Source organism: Malaya genurostris, chromosome 2, assembly GCF_030247185.1.
Source record: "Malaya genurostris strain Urasoe2022 chromosome 2, Malgen_1.1, whole genome shotgun sequence".
Taxonomy (NCBI): Eukaryota; Metazoa; Arthropoda; class Insecta; order Diptera; family Culicidae; genus Malaya; species Malaya genurostris.
Window position 1 is genome coordinate 127,665,370 of NC_080571.1, and position 27,830 is coordinate 127,693,199.

At 35.0% G+C, this 27,830-nt stretch overlaps 1 protein-coding gene across 5 annotated transcripts; it reads left to right on the top strand.

Moving 5' to 3' along the window:
• LOC131428484 (uncharacterized) lies at positions 1 to 27,558 on the top strand. Of its 5 annotated transcripts, XM_058592465.1 has the most exons (5): positions 1 to 401; positions 578 to 797; positions 15,545 to 15,627; positions 20,409 to 20,589; positions 24,657 to 27,558. In XM_058592465.1, exons 4-5 carry the CDS (start codon positions 20,441 to 20,443, stop codon positions 25,324 to 25,326), a joined length of 819 nt encoding a protein of 272 aa, XP_058448448.1. In that variant the 5' UTR covers positions 1 to 401; positions 578 to 797; positions 15,545 to 15,627; positions 20,409 to 20,440; the 3' UTR covers positions 25,327 to 27,558. The 5 variants fall into 5 exon arrangements, with proteins under 5 accessions (XP_058448448.1, XP_058448447.1, XP_058448449.1 ...); XM_058592464.1 differs by lacking the exon at positions 15,545 to 15,627 and having other exon boundaries at positions 24,657 to 27,557; XM_058592466.1 differs by lacking the exon at positions 15,545 to 15,627 and having other exon boundaries at positions 9 to 67; positions 24,657 to 27,557.
• Positions 27,559 to 27,830: the final 272 nt, after the last annotated feature.

Sequence of the window (27,830 nt, forward strand, 5' to 3'; positions counted from 1 at the left end):
TGCATTCCGTTGCTGAAGCGCGAGGTCGAACGGTGTTTGGACGCGGTCGTTCTCAATTTAAGTGCTAGTAAGAATCGTGAAATGAACGAGTGGCTTAGTTGGTCCCTTCCGTATATTCAACTCCGGAAAGAAATTCCATAACTAAATTAAATTACTTAATTCCGACTAAATCAAACAAATTTTTCGATGGTCACGGCCATTGTACTCATAGAATGTAATCAATATTTAATCATGACATCGATAGATTTTTCTTTCGAACTCCCCTAAATATAAGGGAAATAATCAGCGAAATTGAAACTTGAAAGCTTTGGTGTAATTATCATGAAATATTAATGTGAGATGAAATTTTCAACAGCGGTGGATAAATGATTCAAACGATTCAAAATAAAGCCAGGAAAAATGTAAGCTTCTATACAGCCCTTTCACCGCATTTCTATGGATTGCTGTTTCCGTAAAAACCAGGATCTAAAAGTGCGAAGAAAAGTCTTGAAAGAACTGTTTATTTTAAAGAATAATGTTGCCACTTGAGTTTTTGCCTCGATGTAATTCTTATAACGATTTCCACACTTTGCCGCAGGATAAGACGCAAGTGGTGTTGCTGCGTGGTGTACCTTCTGGGGCAAAGTAAAACAACAAGTAAATCCGGTGAAGCGAGAGAAATGTGTTTATAAAAGTCAGATAACGTACCCTGGTCCACCCACAACGTGGAGAGATTCGGTTACTGCTTAGCTGGGAAGTGTACGAGTTCAACGCGAAGGAAAGAAAGGAGCGTTGCGATACGGTTACTTGCTTTGATTGTAAGTACAACATCCCGGCACAACAGAGCACCGAAATTCACACAGCGATCATTAGAGCAAATTATTTTCCCGAGATTTTTGCTGCGAGACGTAATTGGGTGTGAATGAATATTTAATGCATTGTTATCGGGCCAATTTTGATACTTTTGGATAAAAGGGTTTGTCCACAAGATCCAATGCAGCTAATAGTCAAATTGTGTAAGCTTATTCCGCTAATCTTTGATAATTTTTAGTTTCACATTTACTTTAGAAAACAAGAATGCTAGCAAAACAATAGTTTAAAATAGCAAACCATGATTGAGGGTATACTTCAACGATATTATTGTTATTGTAAATGCAAGTTGATTCATCGAGAATAGTATGTAACAATGTTTGTATCATGCGAAAATCTTAAGCATTTATCAGTTTTCCTCCTGCAAACAATTCAAAATATCGTCAATTACATAATTAAAGCCAAGATTTCGTGTTCTCTAAATGTTCGAGAGTTAATAACAGTTCCCTATTATTATTTTATTGTAGCGGGTCTTTACTGATATCAAATATAGCTTATGGACTCATTGGATCTTGCCAGTGAATGCGAGCAGACTTACAGTAGCCCCGATATGATTCATCCGTTACCTAAGAACAAACCAAAGGGGATGGGCGAGCCTTGAAGTAGAGGCACTTATACATATCGCACTGACAAAATATCTCTTCCAACCATATTACCCGAATCAAACAACAATGTTTGACAACAATTTATTAATTAAGGTGTTTTGGTACCTCTTGTGCACCGGTTTGTGCAAAAGTACACATGACTAAATTTATTTTCATTTTTACGTTTCGCTTTCAGCTGATCAGTGCATTAGCAGATTATGTTGATCTGCTAATGCCACGTCGCAAATCAATATAATCCGCTAGTCACTTGCTTAAGTCCTTCCTGACGTCCCGAAAATGCCACGTCGCACAAACAGAGTTATGCGGTTTTTTATGCGTTTTTTTTATGCGGTACGTAAATTCGCATAAAAAAGACTTCAGTGTAGTTCCTTAGGCGACTGTCAAATCCCATCCGAATCCGACTTCTATTTCTGGTATGTTAAATATAAATGTTAGAAGTTCCAAAACGTTTTTATTTAATTTAAGGGATGATGGCGTAAAAAAAGGTTTTTGTATAATGATGGAAATTTCAATTTATGTATGTATGTATGTATGTATGTATGTATGTATGTATGTATGTGTGGAGCCACTATCAGTTCAAGGCATTACCAGTGTATGCGGGGAGATTTTAAGTAGGATCTACTTTGATTATCAGATAGCTTTCATAATACTGCTGTTAAGAAGGCCAAAATAGATTTTGAGGGCCCGGAGACTTCCAGCAAGAAAATCCAGCCATATAATGCACAATTTCACTATATCAGCTTAAAACCGCCTGATGGTTTGTTTGTTAGAAGGGTGCGTCTTATTCATTTCAAACCTTCAGGGAGAAACACAACAGCTTTCCCCGCATGACTCAGGTTGGCAATCAGTTTCATCATCCAGTCATTCACTTGTAAGATACCTTGATGCACTCCCTGTCCCTCCTCGTTGTCGATATAATTGAGCATAATGCAATATAATAAAATATAATATAAATTAATATAAAAAACCTGAACAATCCATCTAGCAGTGAGATGATACCTTTTTTATAAATCCGCATGTATTTTTTGCATGGATATTTTTCGGTGTTTTAGTTCTCATGACATTATCGTCGTTTTAAACGGTAAATTGAGATTGTAATCACTCATTACCCTGTAATGTCGAAACTGCAAATCGTATCGAATTTCAATCTTAACGTGTGACAATCGATTGAACATTCCATGACATGTCGAAGTAAGTTCCACTTTAGAGTTTTTCGTCATTATTTATGGTGCTTCCAGAGCCGGTATTCAGGAACTAGCATAACCCAAACCGATTGGTATGGCCATAAATTAATTCGCCAAACAATCTTCTATATCGGTATGAATTTTACAAACTCATCATCCTGTAATTCTAGAATCGGATGAAATTCACCAATTTTGTATGGGACCAGAAGTCCTTTAATTTGAATTTTTGTTTTTGAAGTTCGATTTGACCCTGTTTGAGAAAATGATTGAGCTTTGAGAAGCGATTCGATACTGGAACCGGAATTCTAAAATCGATGTGGCCGAAATCAGTTAAATTCAGCTGAGTAGTTGTATAGTTTAAATTTGTATCAAAATGTTTGAAAATCAGTGTAAACATCTTTGAAAACTGAATTCCTCTAAAACTGAAATAAGTTTATTTGGTTATCGACTATACAAATCAGCAAACCCGATTAACCTGATTAATTTATGTGAAATGGACATTTTTATACTAATCACCCTGTATCTCCTAAGCCGGAAATCGGATCTGACTAAAAAGTAAGATGTTTTATAGGATTTAAGACCTCTCATTTGAATCGTAGATGGTTCTTAGGTTTCATTTGAATCTTAGATCGGATCAGCCATCTGCGAGAAAAATGAGTTGCATTATTTTAATTTCGTTTCACATATCCGCAATCAGAAGTCGGATCCAAACGAAATTCAGGAACCTTGTTTGTGAATATATTACTTTTCATATGAATTTGAGTTTGTAGAAAACGGTTTGGTTATCTCCAAGAAAATTAAGTGAAATTATTTGCCACACACGCATTTGCTGATCTCGACGAACTGAGTCGAATGGTATATGGAAGTTATGTTCTTCCAGCGTGTATTACTGTAAGTAGTCTAAATCAAAATAATTAGGGAATTACTTTCAACTTAAAAATGTTGCCATCATCTAGTTTACATGTCATACTCGAACGATTATGTTGCCAAAAACGAACCGTGCTAAAATCGGTTCGAGGTAAAATGCCATGAAAAAAGATGCTGTACACAGTATTTTTGGAACTTAGAAACAATTGTATGCGACAGTATAAAAAATCGTGTTTCATTTGGATCCGAAACAGCTTTATCATCAAACGCGTAAATCTCATACATCAAAGTCGTTCACACAAAAATATCGATATCTCCGTTTAAATGATGGTTTGTTGGATAGCTATTACCGTGTGGAATCTAAGTATAAAAACATTTTCTGTTTTCAAGGTCAGTTGTGACAGATATTGTCAAAAAACTGAAAATTTTAACATAAAACTTTGTATAACTCAACATCCGATCACAAACCCATTTAATAGCCTTCAGGGTGTCGGAAAGATTTTTCATTTGCGACTAATTTGATCAAAACCGGGTTGACGGTTCAATGCATAAGGCGCTGGTCTTACAAACCAGTTGTCGTATGTTCGAGCCCCGACCTGGAAGGATTCGTAGTGTCAGTAGAATCGTAGCACCAGCCACGCACTGGTTCTGTATACTCTGAATCGGCTGCGAAGTCTGTTGAAACAGAAGGTCAACTTCCACTACAGGAATGTAATACCAAGGCTTTGGCTTGATCAAAATCGGTCCAGCCATCTCTGAGATCTCGACGTCTTTGTTGACAACACACATACAGACACACACACGTATACACACGGACATTTGCTCAGTTCGTCGAGCTGAATCGATTGGTATATGACACTCGGCCTTCTGGGCTTCGGAAAATTTTTCTAAAGTTTGAGCGAATTCTATACCTATTTTTTAATATATAAAAAAATAATAAAAATATAAATAATGCAATACAATATAATAGAATATAATATAATATCATACAATACAATGTAACGTAATTTAATATAATACAATACAATGTATCATAATTTAATATAATATAACATAATATAATTCAATATAACATGATATAATATAATATAACTACAGAGAACAGACATCCAAGCTAGTACAACCTTTCTAAAAAGCTGTGTAAAGCATGCATGTGAAAATTCGTTAAAAATTACCGTTGCACACGACTTTGCATGCATGAATGTCTGTTAAATATCTGGTGTCTGTGATATAACCTTATATAAAATAATATAATATAATATAATATAATATAATATAATATAATATAATATAATATAATATAATATAATATAATATAATATAATATAATATAATATAATATAATATAATATAATATAATATAATATAATATAATATAATATAATATAATATAATATAATATAATATAATATAATATAATATAATATAATATAATATAATATAATATAGGATGATATAATGCAATGCAGCATAATACCATACAACATAATATAACATAACGAAATATAATATAAGACGATCATATATCAGTTCGGCTGAAAAGTTCGTATCGTTTAATAGAAACACACATTTTTTTGTCAAAATTTGTTTTTATCATTCAACATAATTGCCATCAGAGGCGATACAGCGATTATAGCGATCTTCCAACTTTTCGATACCAATTTTGTAGTACGATTTGTCGTTTGCCTCAAAATAGGCCTCAGTTTCAGCGATTACCTCTTCATTGCTTCTAAATTTTTTACCAGCGAGCATTCTCTTGAGGTTTGAGAACAGGAAAAAGTCACTGGGGGCCAAATCTGGAGAATACGGTGGATGAGGGAGCAATTCGAAGACCAATTCGTTCAATTTCAGCATGGTTTTCATCGACTTGTGACACGGTGCATTGTCTTGATGAAACAAAACTTTTTTCTTCTTGAAATGAGGCCGTTTTTTTGAAATTTCGTCCTTCAAATGCTCTCATAACGCTATATAATAGTCACTGTTGATGGTTTTTTCCCTTTTCAAGGTAGTCGATGAAAATTATACCATGCGAATCCCAAAATACACCGGCCGATTGTTGAGTCTTTCCACGCTTTGGGTTCGGATCATCGCGTGCAGTCCACTCAGCTGAAGTGATGGAGCCATGTTTCGTCCATTGTTATATATCGACGAAAAAAATCGGTTTTATTTCGATATAACAGCTCCAAACACTGATCAGAATCATCAATTCGTTGTTGTTTTTGATCGATTGTGAGCTCACGCGGCACCCATTTTGCACAAAGCTTTCTCATATCCAAATATTCATGAATAATATGTCCAACACGTTCCTTTGATATCTTTAGGGTGTCAGCTATCTCGATCAACTTCACTTTACGGTCATTGAAAATCATTTTGTGGATTTTTTTTTCACGTTTTCATCGGTAACAGCCTCTTTTGGACGTCCACTGCGTTCATCGTCTTCGGTGCTCATATGACCAGTACGAAATTTTGCAAACCACTTACGAATTGTTCCTTCGCTCGGTGCAGAGTTTGGATAACACTCATCAAGCCATTTTTTGGTATCGGCGGCACTTTTGTTCATCAAAAAGTAGTGTTTCATCAACACACGAAATTCCTTTTTTCCATTTTTTTTCACAATAACAAAAGTAGCTTCACTCAAAATGCAATATCTCACAAACTAATAATCAGACAGCTGTCAAATTTATACACGTATCTTTTGAAGGTTGGTACTAACTGAAAATGGTATGGATTTAATTCCAGTGGCGCCCTCTCATAGAAACTATACATGCTATTATACAATATATAACAGTTGATGTCGCAGTGTAAGTTATGCTCTTCTTTCGTCGTAGTACTGCAGGGAACATAATATGTCTTTTTTAATAATAATAATAATAATAATAATAATAATAATAATAATAATAATAATAATAATAATAATAATAATAATAATAATAATAATAAAAATAATAATAATAATAATAATAATAATAATAATAATAATAATAATAATAATAACAATAATAATAATAATAATAGTAATAATAATAATAATAATAATAATAATAACAATATATAATACAATGTAATATAATTCAATTCAATATATAACAAATAATGCAACAAACAACAGAACCACATGATAAATATTGCACTTTAGGATGGGCTTCACCCTACAAGCCATTTCGCACCCTCTCATTCGGCTACTAACGCAGAAGGCGATAGCACCCAGTCGACGCCGTTCTATTGACCAATTGTCACCATAGACGCTCGGGGAGGCATGAGATAGGAACTATTAAGAACAAAATTATTGCTCTATTAAGAACAAAATTATGTAAGCAAACACAAAACAACAAATGAATTTTTTTTGTTTCGATTTTCTGATCCAATATGTTGGGTTGTGAGCCAGAGTGAGCTGCGTGAAAAGTATCGACTTGCCTATCACGCAATATCTGTGAAAATGTCATAAGAGAAAATTTTAATTGTTTGGCTGGATAAACTGCGAATAGTTATTTAATAAATCATAAATAATGTTTATGGTTTTAGAAACATTAGGCATTTACAGCAGGATATACGAATTGATCATGTCATACAGTTTTTGGAAGACGAGTATACGATACATTTATATATGCAGAATCTTAAGACCTGTTTTCACTGAAGCTCTTGTATGACTAGGAATGTTCCGAGAAAAGATCAAAATATATACAAGTAAGCAGTATGTATGAGCAGCGTTGAATAACTATTCATCGACTACTGAAAGATCTTAAGATCTGTTTTCACTGAAGTTCTTGGATGACTGAGAATCTACCTGGAAGAGCAATGAATAAACAAATAAGCAATGTGTAGCTCTAAAAGTATAAACCACAAACAAAAAAGTTGTAGTTCTTGCTGTGACACAGTGTAGTCCCTAAGGACAACACTCCAAGTAGTTCTTGAATCTTGAAACATCTTTTAAGCATTTCCATAGTCTCAGAACTTGCTAAGAAGGTCCTCAGGTGCTAAAGCATCGGACGTAGTAGGATTGTTCATGTTATCTACACTAAAATCAAATAAAATTTGAAAAACCTTTTTTTTTCGCGAAAAAATTGAAATAACGCGATGTTTTATTTAATTTACGCGGAATTTAATTTACGCGTATATTGAGGCTCCAGTGTACAATCATTTTTCGATTGCGTTATTTTCAAAACACAATCTGCATACATAGTGAATATGAGAATAAGCTTTACATTCAAAATAAATTTTGTTCAATTGATGCAGACTTCAACAATAGAGTACCAACAGCCTCTCATAAGTAGAATCACCATGTTATTTTACCGATTACTCGACTTTCAATCAATGAATTGTGATAATATCGAATACAATATGTTTGCTTCGGTTCTAAGAAGCAATACCGCAGAAATAGTAGTTCGAATATTGATGTTAAAACGACGTGAAAACTCGAAGCGAATGCTCCTAATTGCATCTTTCTCTTGAAGTCAATATATCGAACAGAGACACCAGATTTCACTCTAATCAATGGTTTTCGTATATGAGACTAATGGAGCTAAGATGAAAGAGTTACCTTACTTTTCCTAAAAAAACTTCAATTGAATTGCGATGACTTGCTATTTGCTCGAAACAAATTTTGTTTCCGATGTACGTATTAGTAAATTAATAAATCAAAGTAAAACACCACGGCCCGATGAACTCCAAACTTCCAATAGAATGTGATTAGCAGACTGAACTAGAGAAAAAAATAACAGGACAAGGACGAAGGGGTAGCGAGCACTTTAATTTCTAAAACTTTTTCCATTGAACATTAAAAAAATAATCCGTAGAATTCGGAACGAAATTTCATATCGAATATTTCCAAGTATTCGTTCTAATGAGTAACTCAATGGTTCAATAGATTGAACCACGATGTAATAAAACAACACAAAATATGCTCTTGAGAAAGGATTTCACCTGCGAGAAATTCTCTCGGTGTTTCAGCGGAAAACATCGTGGGAAAATGAACTAGTAAATAGTGGGAGAGAAACACGACACCTACTCAAAAGCAGGAAGCTCTTGTGTATTCAGGCAATCGTAAAGTGCATGATCGAAATCAGCAATCAATTTTGTTCGGTTGGTTTTTGTCTCTTGTGCGTGTGTGAATATTCACTTTGTTCGTGCCGTTTCCTTTGCAAACTCCGTCAGTCGACTGTATGTCATACCCACTCGCACTCCATCATCGTCATCGGATCCTGGTGAACATTTTGCTGACACAATGGTTCACCGAACATAATCTATTTTGAAAATTAAACGAACGAGAAAAAAAAGCTGTAATCTCTACTGCTTTCTCACAACTGCATTCTGAAACAGCTCTCCGTGCTTTGTCTTCCTCAAAAATATGTTCCTTTTCTAGGAATTCAGCGCCCAGCTGCTAACGTATTATTTTCAATGTGATCAGGGTCGCACTTTAGAAATGCCAACCATTTATATATATATATATATATATATATATATATATATATATATATATATATATATATATATATATATATATATATATATATATATATATATATATATATATATATATATATATATATATATATATATATATATATATATATATATATATATATATATATATATATATATATATATATATATATATATATATATATATATATATATATTGAAAATTCAATTCCATAAATGTGTCTGTGCAATTCTATTTTTGTTGATAACGTAGCATGCAATTTATTTCCATATTTGTTTTTCGTGTTACAAGTGTACAATTTAATAATTCTTAAGGTTACAAGTTGTGAATTCTTTAGTATAAGTTTCCCAGCGCTACATTCTTCGGTGTTCAAATACAAAAAAAAATGTCGGGCACCATTCAACGAACGTTTCGGTACTTTACAACAGTTCAAAGCAATCAAGATAACATTTGAAGAGCTATATGACCTCAGATTAGTTTCTCGCCTGGCAGCATTCCTATGCTGGGAGAAAAAATATCTGCAGTTGAAGAGAGTTACTTATCACTCAGAAAATGTACCTAATTACTGAGTCTTTGTACATTTTTTAGGCTGTACATAAAGTACTAAATATCTAATTACCGGTATATGATGCTTGGGAGATGCAATTTTCCAGACGAAAGAAAATTTGATAGTTCGCTTGAGACTCTCAAATTGTTTTAGATAATTTTCCATGCACAGAAAGAAAAGATGAAACTTACACGACTTGTAAACCGATAGTATTATGAAATAGACATCAATGGAAACGAAAATTTGATTTGAAACCATGATTGATGTAAAATTACATTAAAATTCATTTAGTTTTTCATTGAACAAGACTGTATATTTACAAACCGTTTCGTTTTGTTTTGTAAATTTCCATTCAATTGCCTGCTCCAAATATGTGCATGAAAATAAATGTAAAATCACAAAATCTTTTTATCTGTGTGTGTATGATTCTACTTGTTGAATTTTAACATTTACCGACACATTTGAGAAGGAAGGAAAAGCTGACCTGTGAGCAAAACATGATGTAATTAACCCTTGTCTAACTTTTGAGAATGGAATAAGTAACAATCCCTAGAAATATATTTCAGAAACGGTTAGTCTGATCGATTTGGTATCTTCTGCAATGTTCTAGGTTATAATGAGGACTATGTAAAAAAATTTAGAGCTGTTGAAAAAATTATTCGTTCATTTTTTATTTTAAAATTGGCACTTAAAATTCAAACGTCTCAGAAAACGTATTGTTGATTTTTTATTTCTGGAAGGATTCGTAGTGTCAGTAGAATCGTAGCACTCTGAATCGGCTGCGAAGTCTGTTGAAGCAGAAGGTCAAATTCCACTACAGGAATGTAATACCAAGGCTTTGATTTTTTATCGATATAATGTAGGTCCGAGGTCCGGAAGAAAATACTGTCAAATTTTTAGAATGGAAAAATTATATTTGAAAATATTACATATTTTAATAATAATGTAAATTCTTAAAATTTAATGATATTTCCATCATGTTTTTTTATATATATTTTTCCACTAAATTTTATAAAAAACGCTGAATTTTTAATAAAAAACCATTTTTAATACACCTAGTGGTGTAATGATGCCTTTCTTATATTACTTATAATTTTAAAAACATCAAAAGATTCAGTTAAGAGTTTTTATTGAACTTGAATAAAATCAAAAACTTTTTCTTAGGTATAAACTACCAAAACTTTTCTAATTTGTAAACAGTTATGCCAACTCTCGTAATTTAATCATTGATCTATAATTTCGGAACTGGAAGTCGGATCTGGATGAAATTGCACAAACACAATGACAATGAGAGGTTTTATCTGAATCATGATTTGTGAAAATCTGTTTAATCGTTGCTGAGAAGTCGAAGTGAGTTCCGTTTTTGGAGCTTTTCTTCACTATTACCAGTGCTTTCGGAAACTGAAACTGGAGGCTAGTAGTCCCAAAGTAGATTTATATATCCACTATTTAACAAGGTCAGCCAACTAGATGAATTTACCAGTAAGTTTTATAAAAATTTGCTTGTGAAAAATCGCACTGTAATATCGGAACCGAAAATAAGATGTTGAATTCCGGGACTTTTTAAAAAATTTCAAGACCTTTTATTTGCATCTTAGTTTGTAAAAATCGGTTAAAAAAATTTCCGAGAAAATTGAGTGCGCATTTTCTCATAGATTTGCACATATTTCCATGTAATTCCGGAACCGGAAGTCGGGTCCAAATGAAATTTAAGAAAATTGTATGGGGCTATAAGATCTTGCATTTGAATCTAAGTAAAAAAAATAGGTTTGTGGAAATTGGTTCAGCCATCTCTGAGAAACGTGATTGACTATTTTTTTTGCTCTTTTGGTGCATGTCACCCTGTAATTCCGGAGCCAGAAGTCGAATAAAGATAAAATTTAAAAGTAAGCTATGGGACCAAAAAACTTTTCGTTTGAATCTAAGTTTGTGAAAATCGAGTGACATTATTTGTCACTCAGACACACACAGACATTTTGTGATCTCGACGAATTGAGTTGAATGGTATATCCGTTTAAAAGTCGGATTTCACAGTGATTGCATAGCCATTTTATATAAGAAAGGCAAAAAATGGGACCCGTTACCCTGCAATTTACTTTGGAAAGCCCGCGTTGGCATTCTCGAGTGGTTAGAATACATTTGGTTCGGATTACAACAACAAGAAAAAGACGTGAATAAGTCATACTTTACCATGGGGCACCGTTTCAAAATTTACCTTTTGGTTGATTAATGCGTTTTGGATATCAAGTATCTCGAGATACAAGATCATAATTGTCTATCCAAGCCATCAGAAATATGATGAGCATTGTATGATTCACTATTCAATATTGTAAGATAACTCGAAAATTAGCTTTTTTCATATTTTAAAAATGAATGCAGTCAAATATATTTCAGTCTCGTAGTTAAAAGAATAGCAATGTTCGAAATTCAGTCTGCTTGTGCTATTTCACACAATTTGTCTTGTGCGGATTTATACAAAATTTTTCGCTAGAAAAACATTTTTATCAATCCGACGTCAAAGGTAGAACATCGAATTTGGAGTGAAACAATATTTTATTATAAGCACAGATACTTTTTGTTTCTCAAATGTGGTTGTAGTATTTGGGTAGATGTCAGAGGATGAAGTTCTTGTCTGTAACTAATTTGAAACTCTTAAGTACATTACACATAAGAAAATGTATTCTTGACATCTATAAACATCTATGACCATAAAAAAACGCAATTATTGGTGCTATCGCAAGGAAAATCTGTGACCAGTGGCTATAATAATAAATAATAAGAAACAAAACATTATTCGATCAATTTCTATTAGTGTTAGACGCGTTTCATATTAAACAGAAGGCACCTCTCCCATAGTTTTGTGCTGCGTATCTACCGATTCATAGGTATAGATGCCACTTAATTCCAAATGGCATTGAAAACAAACAAAAAACTTTGCCTGTGACTGAAAAAATATCTTCGATAACGTTCTATCTGTCACGAAAATAGGTTATGTCATTATTTTAAGATGAATTTCGAATGAAATACACTGAAGTCTTTTTTTATGCGAATTTACGTACCGCATAAAAAAAACCGCATAACTCTGAAAATTCGCATAAAAAAAACCGCATAGCTCTGAAACTTCGCATAAAAAAACCGCATAACTCTGAAACTTCGCATAAAAAAAGACCGCAGAAGGGTAAACCGCATAACTCTGAAAATTCGCATAAAAAAACCGCATAACTCTGAAACTTCGCATAAAAAAAACCGCATAGCTCTGAAAATTCGCATAAAAAAGTCGCGTAAAAAACCGCATAAAAAAGACCTCAGTGTATCGTCTTTTACGCGGCGCAAAATAAATATTACGATCACTGCAACGAAACTAACAATATACTATCGGTTATAAATATTTACAGATAAAATTTACAGATAAAATTTTATAAATTGATTTATTTACCTTTTCGTTGTCGTCTCACGAGGCGAATTCACAATGGTGCTCACAGCAATCGTCGATTGAAAATTAAACTTTTATATGTTGAGTAAATCTTAAGCATACATGCATGCGATACAAAACACGACCTTATGTACGGATTGGCACGAAAATATAGAACTTATTTTTTAATATCGAAGAGCGAAAAACATTTATTAATGCTGACTTCCCGGACTGACAACTTTCTCTACCTGAATCCATCCCTGCTATTATTTCTGTCGTGAACATAATAGATAAGTATAAAATCACATTATATGAAGCATACGGCGAAACTAACGCCATTAGGAAAAAGAAGTAAAATCGGCGCATTTATTTATTTATTTTTTCGCTACACCTTTCCTGCTTCATCCTGCACTGAGCAGTGAAGCATAAACAACTCCTACAAGTTTTACTGTGCATGATTTTCACTCAATTCTATCCTTTTGTGTTTTATGCATTAGTCTTCGCCATACGAACGTCAGTGTCGGAAGGCGACGGAGAACATGCGAATAACAATAAAAAGGAAAAAAATACATTAACAGGACTGGAACGGCACTAAAATTGTGAAACTTGCGTATGAAGAGGAAAAAAAGAAAAATAGACTGACGAAGAAGCCTACCATGAAGTGCGCTTTCCATTGTTAGACAGATCGAACCCACGCACGCCCTACAGCTATCGAAAAATCTCATTTACAGAATCTTTCTGCAGACGCTTGTCCTGAGAGGAAAACCACGAGAATCGAAAAGTAATAGAATTGGGAAGGCGAGGATAGTTTTAATTGCTACTTCGGGTAGAAATTATTGCTTTGATTAGACATGCCACAGTTGGAACTCGGGCAAAGTTTATAGTCGGGACTTGTTGGTTTACAACATGTCTTTTGCGTCTGCTGCATGACATTCACTTCTATTATAGATGTGACCAACAAGCTTTGAATGAAACGTACTAGTGAACTGTTATTGATACAATTCTGCAGACATTTCGATCGTCCAAAAATGTACTGACTCTTTGAATGCGAGACATGCTCTTGCACAAACAAAATCCGACATAGTTTTTAAAATTTTCTCTTCGTTACATTTTTTCAGAATAGATAAATATTGTATATCATGGAATCAAGGCATAAGCAGAGATGAAATAACTAAAATCTTTGATCAAGAAATTGAAGGCACAGAGAACAGACTTCCTACTTCATGTGTGTAAGAAATTAACGGTTTGTTGGCAATTCGCCTATAGAGGCGTTCTGAGCAGCCCAACAATCGCTTATGGGCTCTTGCACTCGAGATTGCATACGATGGTCATTCATGCGTGCCAAATCGTACGCATGGGAGGTTTTTAATGAATTTTCACTTGTATCACAGATAACAGATATACAGGCTCGAACAAAAATTTTCAAAATCCTGTGTAAATTTCAAATTTGCTATACGTTGGAAACACTACTGCCACCTACCCGACTATTCGCCGCGATCTTTCAAAACGTTCCGCTACGTTCCGGAACGATAACAAAATCCTCCTGCCTATTATATAAATATTCCAACTACAACAATTTTAACACTTATTGCACGATTTCCCTAAGTGTTAAGGACAACTATATTTCCATGTCGCATAAATCACATTAGAATTCGATCGGAATAAAATAATAATAAATTTGCCATTTTAACCAACAGCAAAACAAAAATCTAGAGTTAAGTGAATGTTGCGCCCAAAATTGTGGCTCTTGTGAAAGCGGCACCCAAATCGTTGTGGCACCTCGTGTCGATCTTGGTGACATCTGTAAGTGTTCGCCACGCTGATTGAGCAAATTTTACACACAGTTCATATGTGAGCCTGTATATCTGTTATCTGTGCTTGTATGCTTTACACAGGTTTAAAAAAAAATTTGATCTTTAAAGTCTGTTCTCTGTGACAAAGGCCAAAGGGATGATAATATTTTAGCCGTACACGCTAATTCAATGTTACTCTCAACTGAGTAATTTGTACTCATTTTTGCTTAATTAATTCAGATGTCAAAAAGTGAGTTGATTTAGAAGACTGAGTAACTTCTACTCAGTTTTGAAATTGACAACAAGTTTTACTCACAGTGCTTTGAAAATGTTGTTTGAAAATTTACGTTCACTGAACTTTTCCTCCCAGCAACAAATGCAGTTTATGGTTCATTCACCTTCTCCACGTGAGATTCTTCCGTACTTCGACAGTGCACAATAAATTATGTGATTCTTGAAATCAAGTTTACTGTGTAAAATAATTCCTAAGTCTTTCACAAACCATACACGTTTGAGAGTGTTTTGCGTGAGGTTGTAGTCATACAAAATTGTTGAGCGCTTTCGGGAGAAGGATATAACGGAACATTTAGAGGCATTCAGTACCATCTTGTTGACATGACACCATTTTGCGAAAGCATGAGTTGTGCTTGTAGAAAGCATGCGTCATCCTGACCATTTATCAGATGATATAGTTTGAAATCATCAGCGAATAATAGTTTGAAACATTTTACAGTGAAGTAGAGATCGTTGAGATAGAGTAAAAATATGAACGGTCCTAAATGACTTCCTTGAGAAACTCCACAGCTAACAGCAAATGGTGTTGTTATTCTATTTTCTATTTTTACAGACATCTCACGACCAGTTAGATATGACTGCATCTATTCCAGTAGAGCACCCTAAAGGGATGAAACATTGAAAGCTCCGGAAGAGGTATCCAAAATACTACGAAATTTAACTTATTTTGTTTATTTTTGTATTTTTCTACACAAAGCGGAATAGCAGAAATTCATCTTAGTTGCCGAAAAGGCCTCTTAAGAGCATACAAATTTAGCCGTTCGTGTAAAGCAGGGCAGTCAACACTGGCTAAAAACAGTTTCGCAGCAAATGATTCTTTAACATATGATCTCCTCAATATTAATGGGTCGAGTTGTAATACACGGAAACGGTCTTCGTACGACGGTAACTGCCATGGAGCAGACCAAGGTATTTCATGATTTTTTGTTGAATTGCCTCGATCGAGGAAGAGTTCGCAGATTTTGTAAAGATTTTGTAAAGATAAGGAAATATTACTGCATTTTTGAACGCTCAAGTCCAAAATGTTTGGAATGTATCCAGCATATTTTGTAATTCCATGCAAACCGAAAGGCACTTGCTAATTTAAAAAAATGTCATCTGCGTAAAATAAGCTCCGGTAAATCCTGTGGCAAAAACAGACACACATCGTTTATGTAGATCGAGAACAGGAGCGGGCTGAGGATGCAACCTTGTGGAACTCCCAAAAGCTTCGAAAACTCATCCGACATAACTGAACCAACTAACCACACACTCGTTTCGTTGAATAGGACTTAAACCAATCAACTGCACGAGTAGAAACTCTATTTTTTTTAGAAGGATGCCACCTTGAAATTGAAGTCAACCGTTACAATCTATCACCCATATTCCGTATACAGTTTTAAGTTGAGAATCTATATAATTTTTGGAACAGGAAAACAAAGTGTCGTTCACGATAATTTCAAACAGCTTGGAGTAAGCTCCCAAGGATATTATTCCTCGAAAGTTAGCGACAAGACGCTTGTCGTCTTTTTTTTGTGGACCGGAAACATATGAGAAGACTTCCAGCGCAAGGGAAACTTACTTCGCTGAACCAAGAGATTAAACATTATTGCTAGCGGACGGATTAGGGTAACAGAAACACGTTTAACACAGAAGAGCGGATTCTATCATGACCAACAGCAAACGATAACTTTAGTTGATATAAGGCAGCTGTGACCATGCCATCTGTGATGTAAGGTATGCCGAAGTTAAACACGTCACGTGGTATACCTACTGTGGATTCTTCTATCTGTCTCGATGTGGCGCAACGACCGTGGAATACATGTTCGAAGTGTTGCGCAATTGAATTGCATTTCTCATTATCATTGCTGGTTGTTTCTTATTCTAAGAACATAGAAAGCATCGTTTCGATTTAACAAACGACCAAAACCAATTAGGATTTCAGCGAATGCTCTCTTCGACTCGTCTTACATATCGAGTATAGAGATAAAGTTCGTTGTGGCGGTAACTATTACTGTATATATTCAGTAGGCGTTTAAAATAAATAGAACGGGAGTTGCAGTATTTGCTAAGGAAAGCTGATCGAGCAAGCTACAATGCACGTAATCGACTATTGGACCAATGTGGCTACCGTAGAGGTCGTTTAGGAGGAATAGCACAGGAAAAATCGTACTCAACTGCTCCACTGAAGTACTCTACTACACCATTAACATCGGAAATTGAATCGAGAACGTGCCAATTTGTATGAAAGAGTGAATCTTTCAAAACGTTATAGTCTGTTCGACGAAAATTTTGGTAATGCAATACAACAGACTTTTCATAGAAAACTGGAATGGGTTTTCTGAGTGAAAATTCGATCAGTGTCAAGATCCGTAAGAGGTTCAATCGGCCAGAAAACGGTGTTGCGGTATCGTAAGCGAGAACAAGATCCAACTAGCGAGTTGGATTCGATTCAACATAACTTTGATTTGGCCCAAAAGAGCGCTGCAGGCAGTTGACATATGCGAATGCAGTGAATCGAGATCTCTCTGAGAAATGGCACTGAAGATCAAATTTGTTGTAGTCACCAAATAGAAGTGCAGGAGTGTGGGGATCGAATCGTTATGAAATCGAACCCAGTAATATCATACAGCTACTGAAAGGTACTAAAATAAGAAAAGTTTGAAGAGATATCTGGAAGGGTGTTATTTTTTTAACTCATTTAAGTATTGCTCAAATTGTGTTTGAATGATAGCTTCTATTGAAAAGCTTCGTTGAGCAAAATTGTGCTCAATAATAAGCTCGACAAATCTTTGGAAGGTAATTTTCTCGTAAAACAAACAAGTTTTACGGAGATTTTTTGAGAGCCACCTTACTTTTACTCCAAAAAATTGATGAGACTCGATCAAATGACGAGGCAGGAAGATGGCAAAGTTGCTCTGAATAAAATTCCTTACAACTTTGCTGTGAAAAGCTATAATTTTTGAATTCTATTAAGAAAATTAAAATTCTGTTTTAAATCCAAACATCGACCACCCTAATGATCTTTTACATCAAAAGATGCGCCAGTTAAATACAAACAACTTTTGTGAAGACACCAACTACAAGAAAATTTAAGAGCAAAAATATTTTTGTCTCTCTAATTTCCAGTTTCAGACCACTGTGCAATAGTAAAGTTCAAATGTGTTATTGCTGACACATTTGGTTTGAGGAATGTTTCCGAATATGTGACGTAAGCGCTGAGGTATGCTTTTGTTAACCTCCCGACAGGCCCAGGATTTCGTTTTGGGAATTTAACAGACACTTTTTCACTGGAACTGTTATTGTATTACATTTCTTTACGTTTACTGTCTTGTTGTTACATGTGTTACATTTAGTCCATCTAAATAATTATATATCTGTTTTTTGATTTCGGGAGGGGTCAGGGCCCCTCGGGCTCCCCTCTGGGTACGTGACTGCCTCCCGAATTAATCTGGACGATTTTTTTTTCAAAAATGAGCTCAAATTCGTATCATAATTTATCCTAATAAAACAAAGTGAAAAAATGTTTTAAAAAGACCGCGTCAATGACAAGAGAAATGCATTATCACACCAATCAGTTCAAATTAAATTGTGTCACGATCACGTGCAGTTAGTGGCTCATGTGTGAGATTTTAAAATTCAACTCAGAATATTGTATTTTCTGTAGTTAATTTGTCTACTCTAACTATATCAATACTAACGTGATAAGATATCGTTTTATACGATCCATAACCTTGGGTTGGTTTAGCGCAAATTCGAACAGTTCAATTTGAGCCGCTAAGCAGACGTAAAGTTTATGATATATACAAAACATTTTTTAATTGGCACCGAAGTGCCATGGCTTTGCTTACCCGCCGAACGAAACCCTTAGCCCCTAAATGAGAATGGCACAATTCCATGGAATGATAATACCAAGTCACTTTGTTTTACTTTGTATATGGATCATGAACAAAAACTGCTATGCCACCTACAATGCTTTCTCTTCAATACAGCATCATGTTGTCTGGTGGCAATTGTCAATTTCAATATAATCAAATTAGCTCCAAGATGATTTCCATTGAATTTGGCCTTTTGATATTTACCTGACATTAACGCTTACTGATGGGCCTTGCTGCTCGACATATGGACAATTTGAAGATGATGAAAAGAAAAAGAACTAATGTCCAATGGTCGACTGCTAAAATCTTCAAGCTATATTCAAGGAGCCCTAGGCAGCATTTATTAAATTTTACACACGATCTGTTAAAAACTGGCTCCGTCATATATTGAAGCAAAGTGTGCTCTCTGAATAAGAGCATTCAGCGCAGAATAAAAAAATCGGTAACATGATATCGTTGATAATTTAATTTTCAAGCCGACTAAGCGACAGCCATAAAATGGTTTTCAACCACCGTGCTAGTTCACCGTTTCATCCCGACGTACTACAGATACCTAGGGATGCTGTATAGGAAGAACGGGACTTTTCTAATGGTCAGATAGAAAAATGGGTTTTTGGAAAATTATTCAAAAATTTAAGCATTAATGTCAAGTATCACTATACACTTTTCTGTTAATATATTCATATGTAGAACAAAAGCTAATTAGAAGCGATTAAGTTGAATACCAAAAAGTGCATCGGTTATGCAACTCGAGCAAGAAGGAAATTCATTGCCGAATAAAACAAAACCGTTCTTACCATTGTTGAGACTGTAAAACAGAAAAATTTCATGCATTGGAACAGTCTAGAACACGGACCTGTGGACTGCTGGAAACTATAAATAGTTTACTGTTTCCAATCATATGTTCACGGTTCGAAGGTATATCGACTTCTATCACGCGTTAGGAGACAATAAAACAAGATCACCCCTACTCAAATGAAATCTTTTCAATTTTGTCCTGTATCGAACGGTCAGAGCAAAGTACGCATATGATAAACTATTCACTATGTCTCTACCGTCCACTAGAAATTTGAAGACACAAGATACGCAATCTGTTCAACTAAAGTTAGTTTATTATTATCCTCAATGTTTATGTGCTATGATTTCAAATCTTTTCTCCCGAGAAAATAAACTTAACTCCGCGCTGCATCATGCTGCCGCAGTCGCCGAACCTTTAATTCTTCATCAAAGCGCGCGGTGGTGGTGCCACATGTAGGCTCGATGTCCAACAACGTGGACCCCCATCTTGACGAGAGAGGTCATAGCAATAGAAGATGTTTGGAAACTGATTGATTGACATAGTGGAAAATGTAATGTAACATATTGTTAGGTGATAAACTGATTTCCTTCTACTTCCTGGTTCATCTATCACCACACATAACTTTAACAATTGTTTGAAAATTATTATTCCAACAACATTTACATCCAAATCATCACATAGAATATGTAACAATAATATCATATTCTTTAGAACTACCGCAAGTGCTTTTAATCGTATTTGCGTGGAATGTTTACTTGCAGGTCAGCTTATGTCGCAGCAGTTCACGTAGGACATGTTGTGTCGAAGAATGCGTTTAACCGAACGCCATATCCAGCCACCACGTGAGCCCAATGAAGGACCAATCATTCGACCTTGCACTGCGCGGAAATTAGACGGAATCGACCGAGATTCAACGCTTTACCCGGTCGGACATCATGGGAGGTAAGAATATTAAATTGCTCGTCATCACCGTGCAACCAGAGAACTAGAGTGTGGTCGTTGCTGCTGGTCTTGTTGATAGATGTTTAATTTATGTATGGAGGAGATGCCGACACCCAGGATTTTTCTACAAGCTACTCGTTGTCAGTTTGATAGCAAAAATGTTTTATGATTATGACAGCAAATAAAATATTTTGATTAACATTTTAATAGCTTTCGTTTGCCGCTAGCAACATTAACTGCAAAGAGTTGCATTTGTAAGAGTCGATATTTTCGTTAAACATTATGATGATAACCAAATTGAAAGTTTCAAACCCGGAAACCATGCTTGCGTAGTGTAGTACCGCATTATGCGGTTGACATAATTGATTGTTTGAACAGATAGGCACTGTCCATATTTGCAGAGTCGTCATATTATTTTACCGATTACTCGATCTTCAATCGACGAATGGTGATAAAATCGGATACAATATCTTTGTTCCGGCTCTTAGAAGCGAATGCACCTATTTTCAGGTCAATCTATCGAACAGAGACAGCAGATATCACTCTAGCTAATAGTTTTTGTGTATGAGATAACAATTAGCGTTACCCTATATGATCAAAATTTGGTAACCAAGGTATTAATCAAACTGTTTCTAGTTTTTGTTAATTTATATCAATCAATTTATAATTAAATTTGAAAGTCATTAATATGGATAATATATTTGTTCAAAGATTCCTGGTGCATTAATTTCACATTTATGGATTGCAATACAATACGTGATTTTCTACCTTATTATTTACATTTGGTTTTACTATTTAGATATCACGCCACTATGCTGTGATATGTGTGGTAGGAAAAATCGTTGACTTACTTGTTACGTGGTCAGGAAAGGAAGTATTTATAGTCTAACTTACTAATTATAAGAACAGCTGAGCAATGGCATCTGTATTTTTAGAGATTAAAGGAGCATTTGATTCAGTTTCTATTGATGTTCTTTCAGACAAACTCCATCAACATGGACTTCCAGCGATTACAAAGAATTATTTGCACAACCTTTTGTCAGAGAAAAGCATGTATTTTTCACATGGCGATTTGGCAACATTCAGAATTAGCTACATGTGTCTCCTGCAAGGCTCATGCCACAGTCCGCTCCTTTATAATTTTTACGTGAATGACATTGACAGCTGTCTAGTAACCCCATGTACACCAAGACAATTGGCAGATGATGGCGTGGTTTCAGTTACTAGACCCAAAGCTATTGATCTGCAAAACCATTGCAAGATACTTATATCTAGTCCGTTTAGGCTGTTCATCTGGGCATCGAATTCTCTGCGGAGAAAACAGAGCTTCTTTTCAAGAAAGCATGATCCCGCGCAGCCTCAGCTTCATATGATGGGAAGAATGATCCAACAGGTTTTGACTTTCAAATACCTCGGGGTGTGGTTTGATTCCAAATGCACGTGGGGAGGGCACATTAGGTATCTGATAACAAAATGCCAACAAAGAGTAAATTTTCTTCGAACAATAACAGGATCTTGGTGGGGTGCTCATCCGGAAGATCTAATAAAATTGTATCAGACAACGATACTTTCAGTGATGGAATATGGATGCGTTTGCTTTCGTTCCGCTGCAAACTCTCATATTATCAAACTTGAGCGAATTCAGTATCCTTGTTTGCGAATTGCTTCAGACTGCATGCATTTGACACATACAATGAGTCTTGAAGTTCTGGCGGAAGTTCTTCCGTTGAAAGAACGTTTTTGGGAGCTTTCATCGCGACTGCTAATAAGATGTGAGGTACTGAATCCCCTGGTTATTAATAACTTCGAAAGGCTAGTTAAGCTTCAATCTCAAACAATATTCATGACAGTATATTTTAACCATATGTCACAGGAAATCGACCCTTCAAGATATATTCGTATCCGTGACAGCGTCCTAAATGTCCCTTACTCAACCTTTTTTTTCGACACATCCATGCAGCGCGAAGTGCGTGGAATCCCGGAACACCTACGCTCGATGGAAATCCCAAAAATATTTACTAGTAAGCTCAGGCATATTGACTCTGAGAAAATATTTTACACGGACGGATCACGAATTGAAGAGGCTACTGGGTTTAGTATATTCAACAATAATGTTTCGGCTTCATTTAGGCTTCAAGAACCTGCATCTGATTATATAGCAGCCGCAGTTCATTATAGTTTGAGTGTAATCGTCACATTATCTCCAAACCATTATTTTCTTTTCACAGATAGTCTGAGTGCAATTGAAGCCATTCGCTCAAACGCTGCTGGCAAAAATGAACCGTTTTTCTTAGACAAAATAAAACAGTGCCTGAACGTCATGTTGAATAATAATTATCAAATCACAATAGCTTGGATCCCGGCTCATTGTTCCACTGCAGGTAATGAAAAAGCCGATAGTTTAGCCAAACGTGCTGCTATTGAGGGTGAAATTTATGAGAGACCGATTGCTTTCAACGAATTCTATAGCGCGACTCGCCAAAGAACACTTGCCAGCTGGCAAGCTTCTTGGGATAAAGATGATCTGGGTCGGTGGATGCACTCAATTATTCCTAAAATATCGACAAAGGCATGGTTCAGGGGACTGGATGTGGACAGGGATTTCATTCGTGTGATGTCCAGACTCATGTCCAATAACTACATGTTAGATGCACATCTCCTTCGAATTGGGCATTTTGGAGACTAATCATTGTGCTTATGGCAAATGTTATCTCGATATTGATCATGTCGTTTGGACATACGTGCAGTATCGTGATGTCAGATCTCAACTAATAGATTCCTTGCGTACCCAAATAAGACAATCCAATGTCCCAGCTCGCGACATTCTTGCTTGTCGTGACCTTCCTTACATGAAACTTCTATATAAGTTCATTAAGTCCATTGGAGTTCCAATTTAAATTTTATTTTATGTTAGACTGTTTTCTTTTCTATGATTTCAGCCAATAGCGAACTATATGATATTGAATAAAAATGATGTACAAAATAAACGTATTTTATTTAATGTAATTTATAATAGCAAATCGCTTACTAAAAACATAATTCAAAAATATGTGGGATTCTCCATTATTTTAAAGTTTTCGGAGATGTTTGACCTCCTTTATGTCTTCAACATTTTATAAATTTTGTGAAATTCTAAATGTACTTCGAATGCTTCAAAATTGTTTAGCTTCATATAAAAGTTGTGAGCAAATTACAAATTGAATCAATAACACCCGTACAGCTAATGCATGATTTTGCCTAGACTGGTAGAAAAAATTCTGTACAATAGGCAGTATTAAAACAAATATTTAGTTGTTATCGATTCCAGTCTATTAATAAAAGTGAGAAGCTTGTATACTAAACGCGTCACATGCTTAAAGAAGATATCTTTCTTCTTTTCAAATATAGTTTATATCTATCTGGATCTAGTTTCATTTATCCGCATATATATCATTTCTATGTCCGAAACAGAATCACAGCACGGCATAGCTACGGGCAATATCTGAGCTAAGAGCGGCTTCGTTTGATTGCTAATATTTGATAGCCAATATAGCGCATTCACATAATTAAAAAAATATATGTAAATAAGTTTTGACGCGGTTGTAGCCGCATCAACGCCGCTCTTTTTCTGAGAACCCTGAAGCAACCGCTGGGGTCGACTAATGAGAAAACATTAAATGAAGTGTGCTGCTTATTGGCGGTGATCTCGAAATCGAGCATCGGAGAGCGAGAATCCTTTGCTTCCAGATATTAGAAAGAGAACAAAAAACAATTCGGCTTCAAAGCACAACGCACTGCATTTTGTTGTGGGTCAGAAAGAAAACATGCAGACATCATGAGTCACTTCCAGATTGGCATTCACTAGAATCGTATAATATCAAAACAGGCACAAAAGAAACAGGCAAACGATACAACCAAATTATTTTTAATCTACGAGGCGCTAGCAGTTTGTGTTGATTCACAAAACAGCGTGAAACAACTTTCACACGCTATATATGAGACCTCGAATGGCAGTCACTGATATATATTAGCTCAACCGCGCTCTTGTGTTATAATTTATGTTTTATTTTTTCTTTTTCTCTTTTCAGAAAGTCGGCCGAAACTAACAAGATTCCGCTGATGATTGTCAATTTAAATATTCCTCCAGGGACGAAAACTTTAGCTCCAAAGAATCTCAAAAGCCCCCGTAAATTACCTCCTTTTTGCGTGCAACATCAACATTTGGCCAAAGCCTTTGGTTTCCATCAATCCAACGCAGTCGCTGATGAATCGTCGGCTAATCAGAGCACAATACCACGAATATTCATTCAAGGATTTGAAATTCAGGATAAAAAAATGACCCCTCTTAAGTCTCGACAAACCCTTGAATGTAATATTCGACCTATAACAGAAAACGACGAAGATAGTTTTACCAATATTTTGTTGGATAATATCTCCAACATATCCCTAGATATGATCAATAGGCATCAGAAAAAACTATTTGGAACATCAAAATATCCTCAAATAGCTGACAAAACATGTAAACCGTTGGAGCGCTCACCGTTTCTCAATCTAGATTCATACGAAATAGACGAATATGAACAATACCCAGATAAATCCGATGAAGTCAGAGAAGACTCACCACCATTGTCTATACCGCTTGGATACAGATCGCTTTGTTATCGTACATCCAGTCCCAATACGAGACAAGTGATACGAGTTAACGTTACCATGAGTAAAGAAAGAAGCTTGAGCGAAAATTTGCCCGTTAATCGTTGATTAAAAAGAAGATAGCATTTAATAAGTTTTAACTTTTCCTTAATTGTGGTTAAGACAAAACCATAAAACAATCAAAAGTTGCGTAAGGAATATATAGATGTTATGAGCAAATATGTTTTGGTTAAATGCATAATTTAATTAGTCAGAGTTTATTTATTCTATATTAAAATGTACGTCACTACTTCATATCTACAAGCAGAAAACAATATTGCTTAGGCTAACATGAAAGGTCACAAATTGAAAAGGTTATGTTAGTTTATACCCAACAAAACTTTAAAGTTTTATACAAATTTTTAAATAAAATTTTAGCGACAGAATCCTCTAGTGATAAATTTGAAAATATTGGTAATATGAGAAAGGCTCGATTACTCCACTAAACAGCTACAATTTTTCTGTGTGTACAAGACACCTTTATTCTCAATGCACCTATCACATATGAAATTCGTATGAACGCTGTAAGATATGTTTGAAATAATATTGAAACACGCAAACAAATTTCAGTTGTTTCAAACCGAGATTTCACAGATTGAAACAAAACATGCTTTCTCTAATGTAGAATATTGTTTCACACAAATGTTGGTTGTCTCAAAAAAGCATTGGTTGAACCAAAGCAGAATTGTTCAATAAAAGGAATTTGCTAGAATTCCTCTTAATTCATTTATGTTTACAATATTTTTTCTGTGTATGCAATGAAATATGTGATAAGTGTATAGCGGTCAGTAACGTTTCATAAGTTAAATAATGTCAAAAATTCAAAAGCTAGCTAATCGGAAGATAGGAAAGAAACGTACGTATTGAACAGCAAAATGAATATTTTTCGTTTTTTAATACCTATTGCAGTTAGAGTATCTGTTATTACGTGAAAATATTGTGTATGTCACTTTAGTATGGTTGGATACTGTATGGGATTCTCTGCTTGCAATAATATTGATGTATATTTTATGATTATAGGTTCAGTAGTAGGAGTTGTCATATAATAAGTTGATTCGATTTTCAATCAAAATCGCGTACTCAACTGCTTACGTAAAAATAAAACATTCTAACAGCTTCAGACTAGAGACTTTTTTTAGATTGAAGGCAATAGAATAACGCATTACATACCATTATTTAATTACATTTAACAGTTCTCGATTCCAGTTCCGTATTACTTCTTTCTAATAATAGTATCAAATATAGTTAGACTGGTAACACTTATCCATGATATCTATCAGCTTCTAAGACTTATTAACACAAAAACTATAAACAACGACATATCATGTCAATCAAAATTTCAGAATTTGTGTAAAAAATCAAAATTCAAAATGAACATATTTTATCTCTACCTACCATTTGATTGCAAAAGTGTCAGCGACACATGTGTTTTGGATAAAACTAAACGATTTTTTTAAATTCAATATTTCTTATAAAATTTTAGCTGTCCGTACGATATGTGGCTCTCCAAGTAGCTGTTACAATTAGTAGTGCATACGCCGGCTCCATGTAATGTATTCCATCTGCATATGCCATAGATAGTCTCCAGCACCTAAGGGCGCGTTGATCCTCCTCCAACATTGTCCAAGTCTCGTGGCAGCATTGAGAACAACCCCTCTAATGAGCGTTTTGTAGACGGCAATTTCGCACACTGGCGTGCTTCACTCGAACGAAGGGTTTTTCTGTGTCCAAAATACGAACGATATCCTGTCAAAATACATGAAATTTTTGTGGTGGGAGACGTAGTGTTTCTTTTTTAGAATCTCTTCGTCTCATGTATTTTGTTTTCGACGCATTTATAGCTGGTCCGATACGCCTAGCTTCGGATTTCCATCATCTTCAATAGAACTTCCGTGTATTATTTACACGGTACAGCCACTCATTACCCGCTATCCACGCCTTCTGTCCCGTCCAACAAAGTTTCTGTAGTGCTACGACTTCGATCTTTGAGAGTTTATTCAACTCTGCCTGCCGTCGACCCAGTCAACGCCGGTCATCATAAGACACACGTGTGGGTACCAGATAGGGACTTGTGAGAGGCGACTCACCACAACTGAAATATTTCTTAAACAGATTGTAACAAAACGACAGTAACACGATTGCAGCCTTTATCTAAAAAGTCCATAACTAATAATAATCAACTAATAATCGAAAGAAATGTTTACAAAATAGGATAGTTTATTTTGAGGATATGATGTGTATGTTTTTATTCAATCATTGAAGGTCTTTTAAACTGTATGATACCTGTTTATCGTTATACAATTAGAATAAATAAAATAGATCTTTTTTTAAACTTTACCCTTTTTACTTAGTTGTATTGAATTTTTTTCTTTCATTCGTTCTCTCCATTGTTGTCAATACACCATGAGCAAAACCACCAACAGCGAGAGTTTCGTTCAATAATCTAAAATTATTTGAACCGCGTTCAACCTGAAATTGAGTTAATAGAACTCAATCGCTGAGTAAAAATAACTTACAAGTGAGAAGATATAATTCACCTCCCAGTATAATTTTGCAAGCGCCATATTTTGCAT

Excerpts from the sequence above, each read along its gene's own strand:
- LOC131428484 (XM_058592465.1), top strand. The coding sequence starts at position 20,441 with ATGTTGTGTCGAAGAATGCGTTTAACCGAACGCCATATCCAGCCACCA. Across the intron at positions 20,590-24,656 it reads CCGGTCGGACATCATGGGAG|AAAGTCGGCCGAAACTAACA; the intron begins GTAAGAATATTA and ends TTCTCTTTTCAG.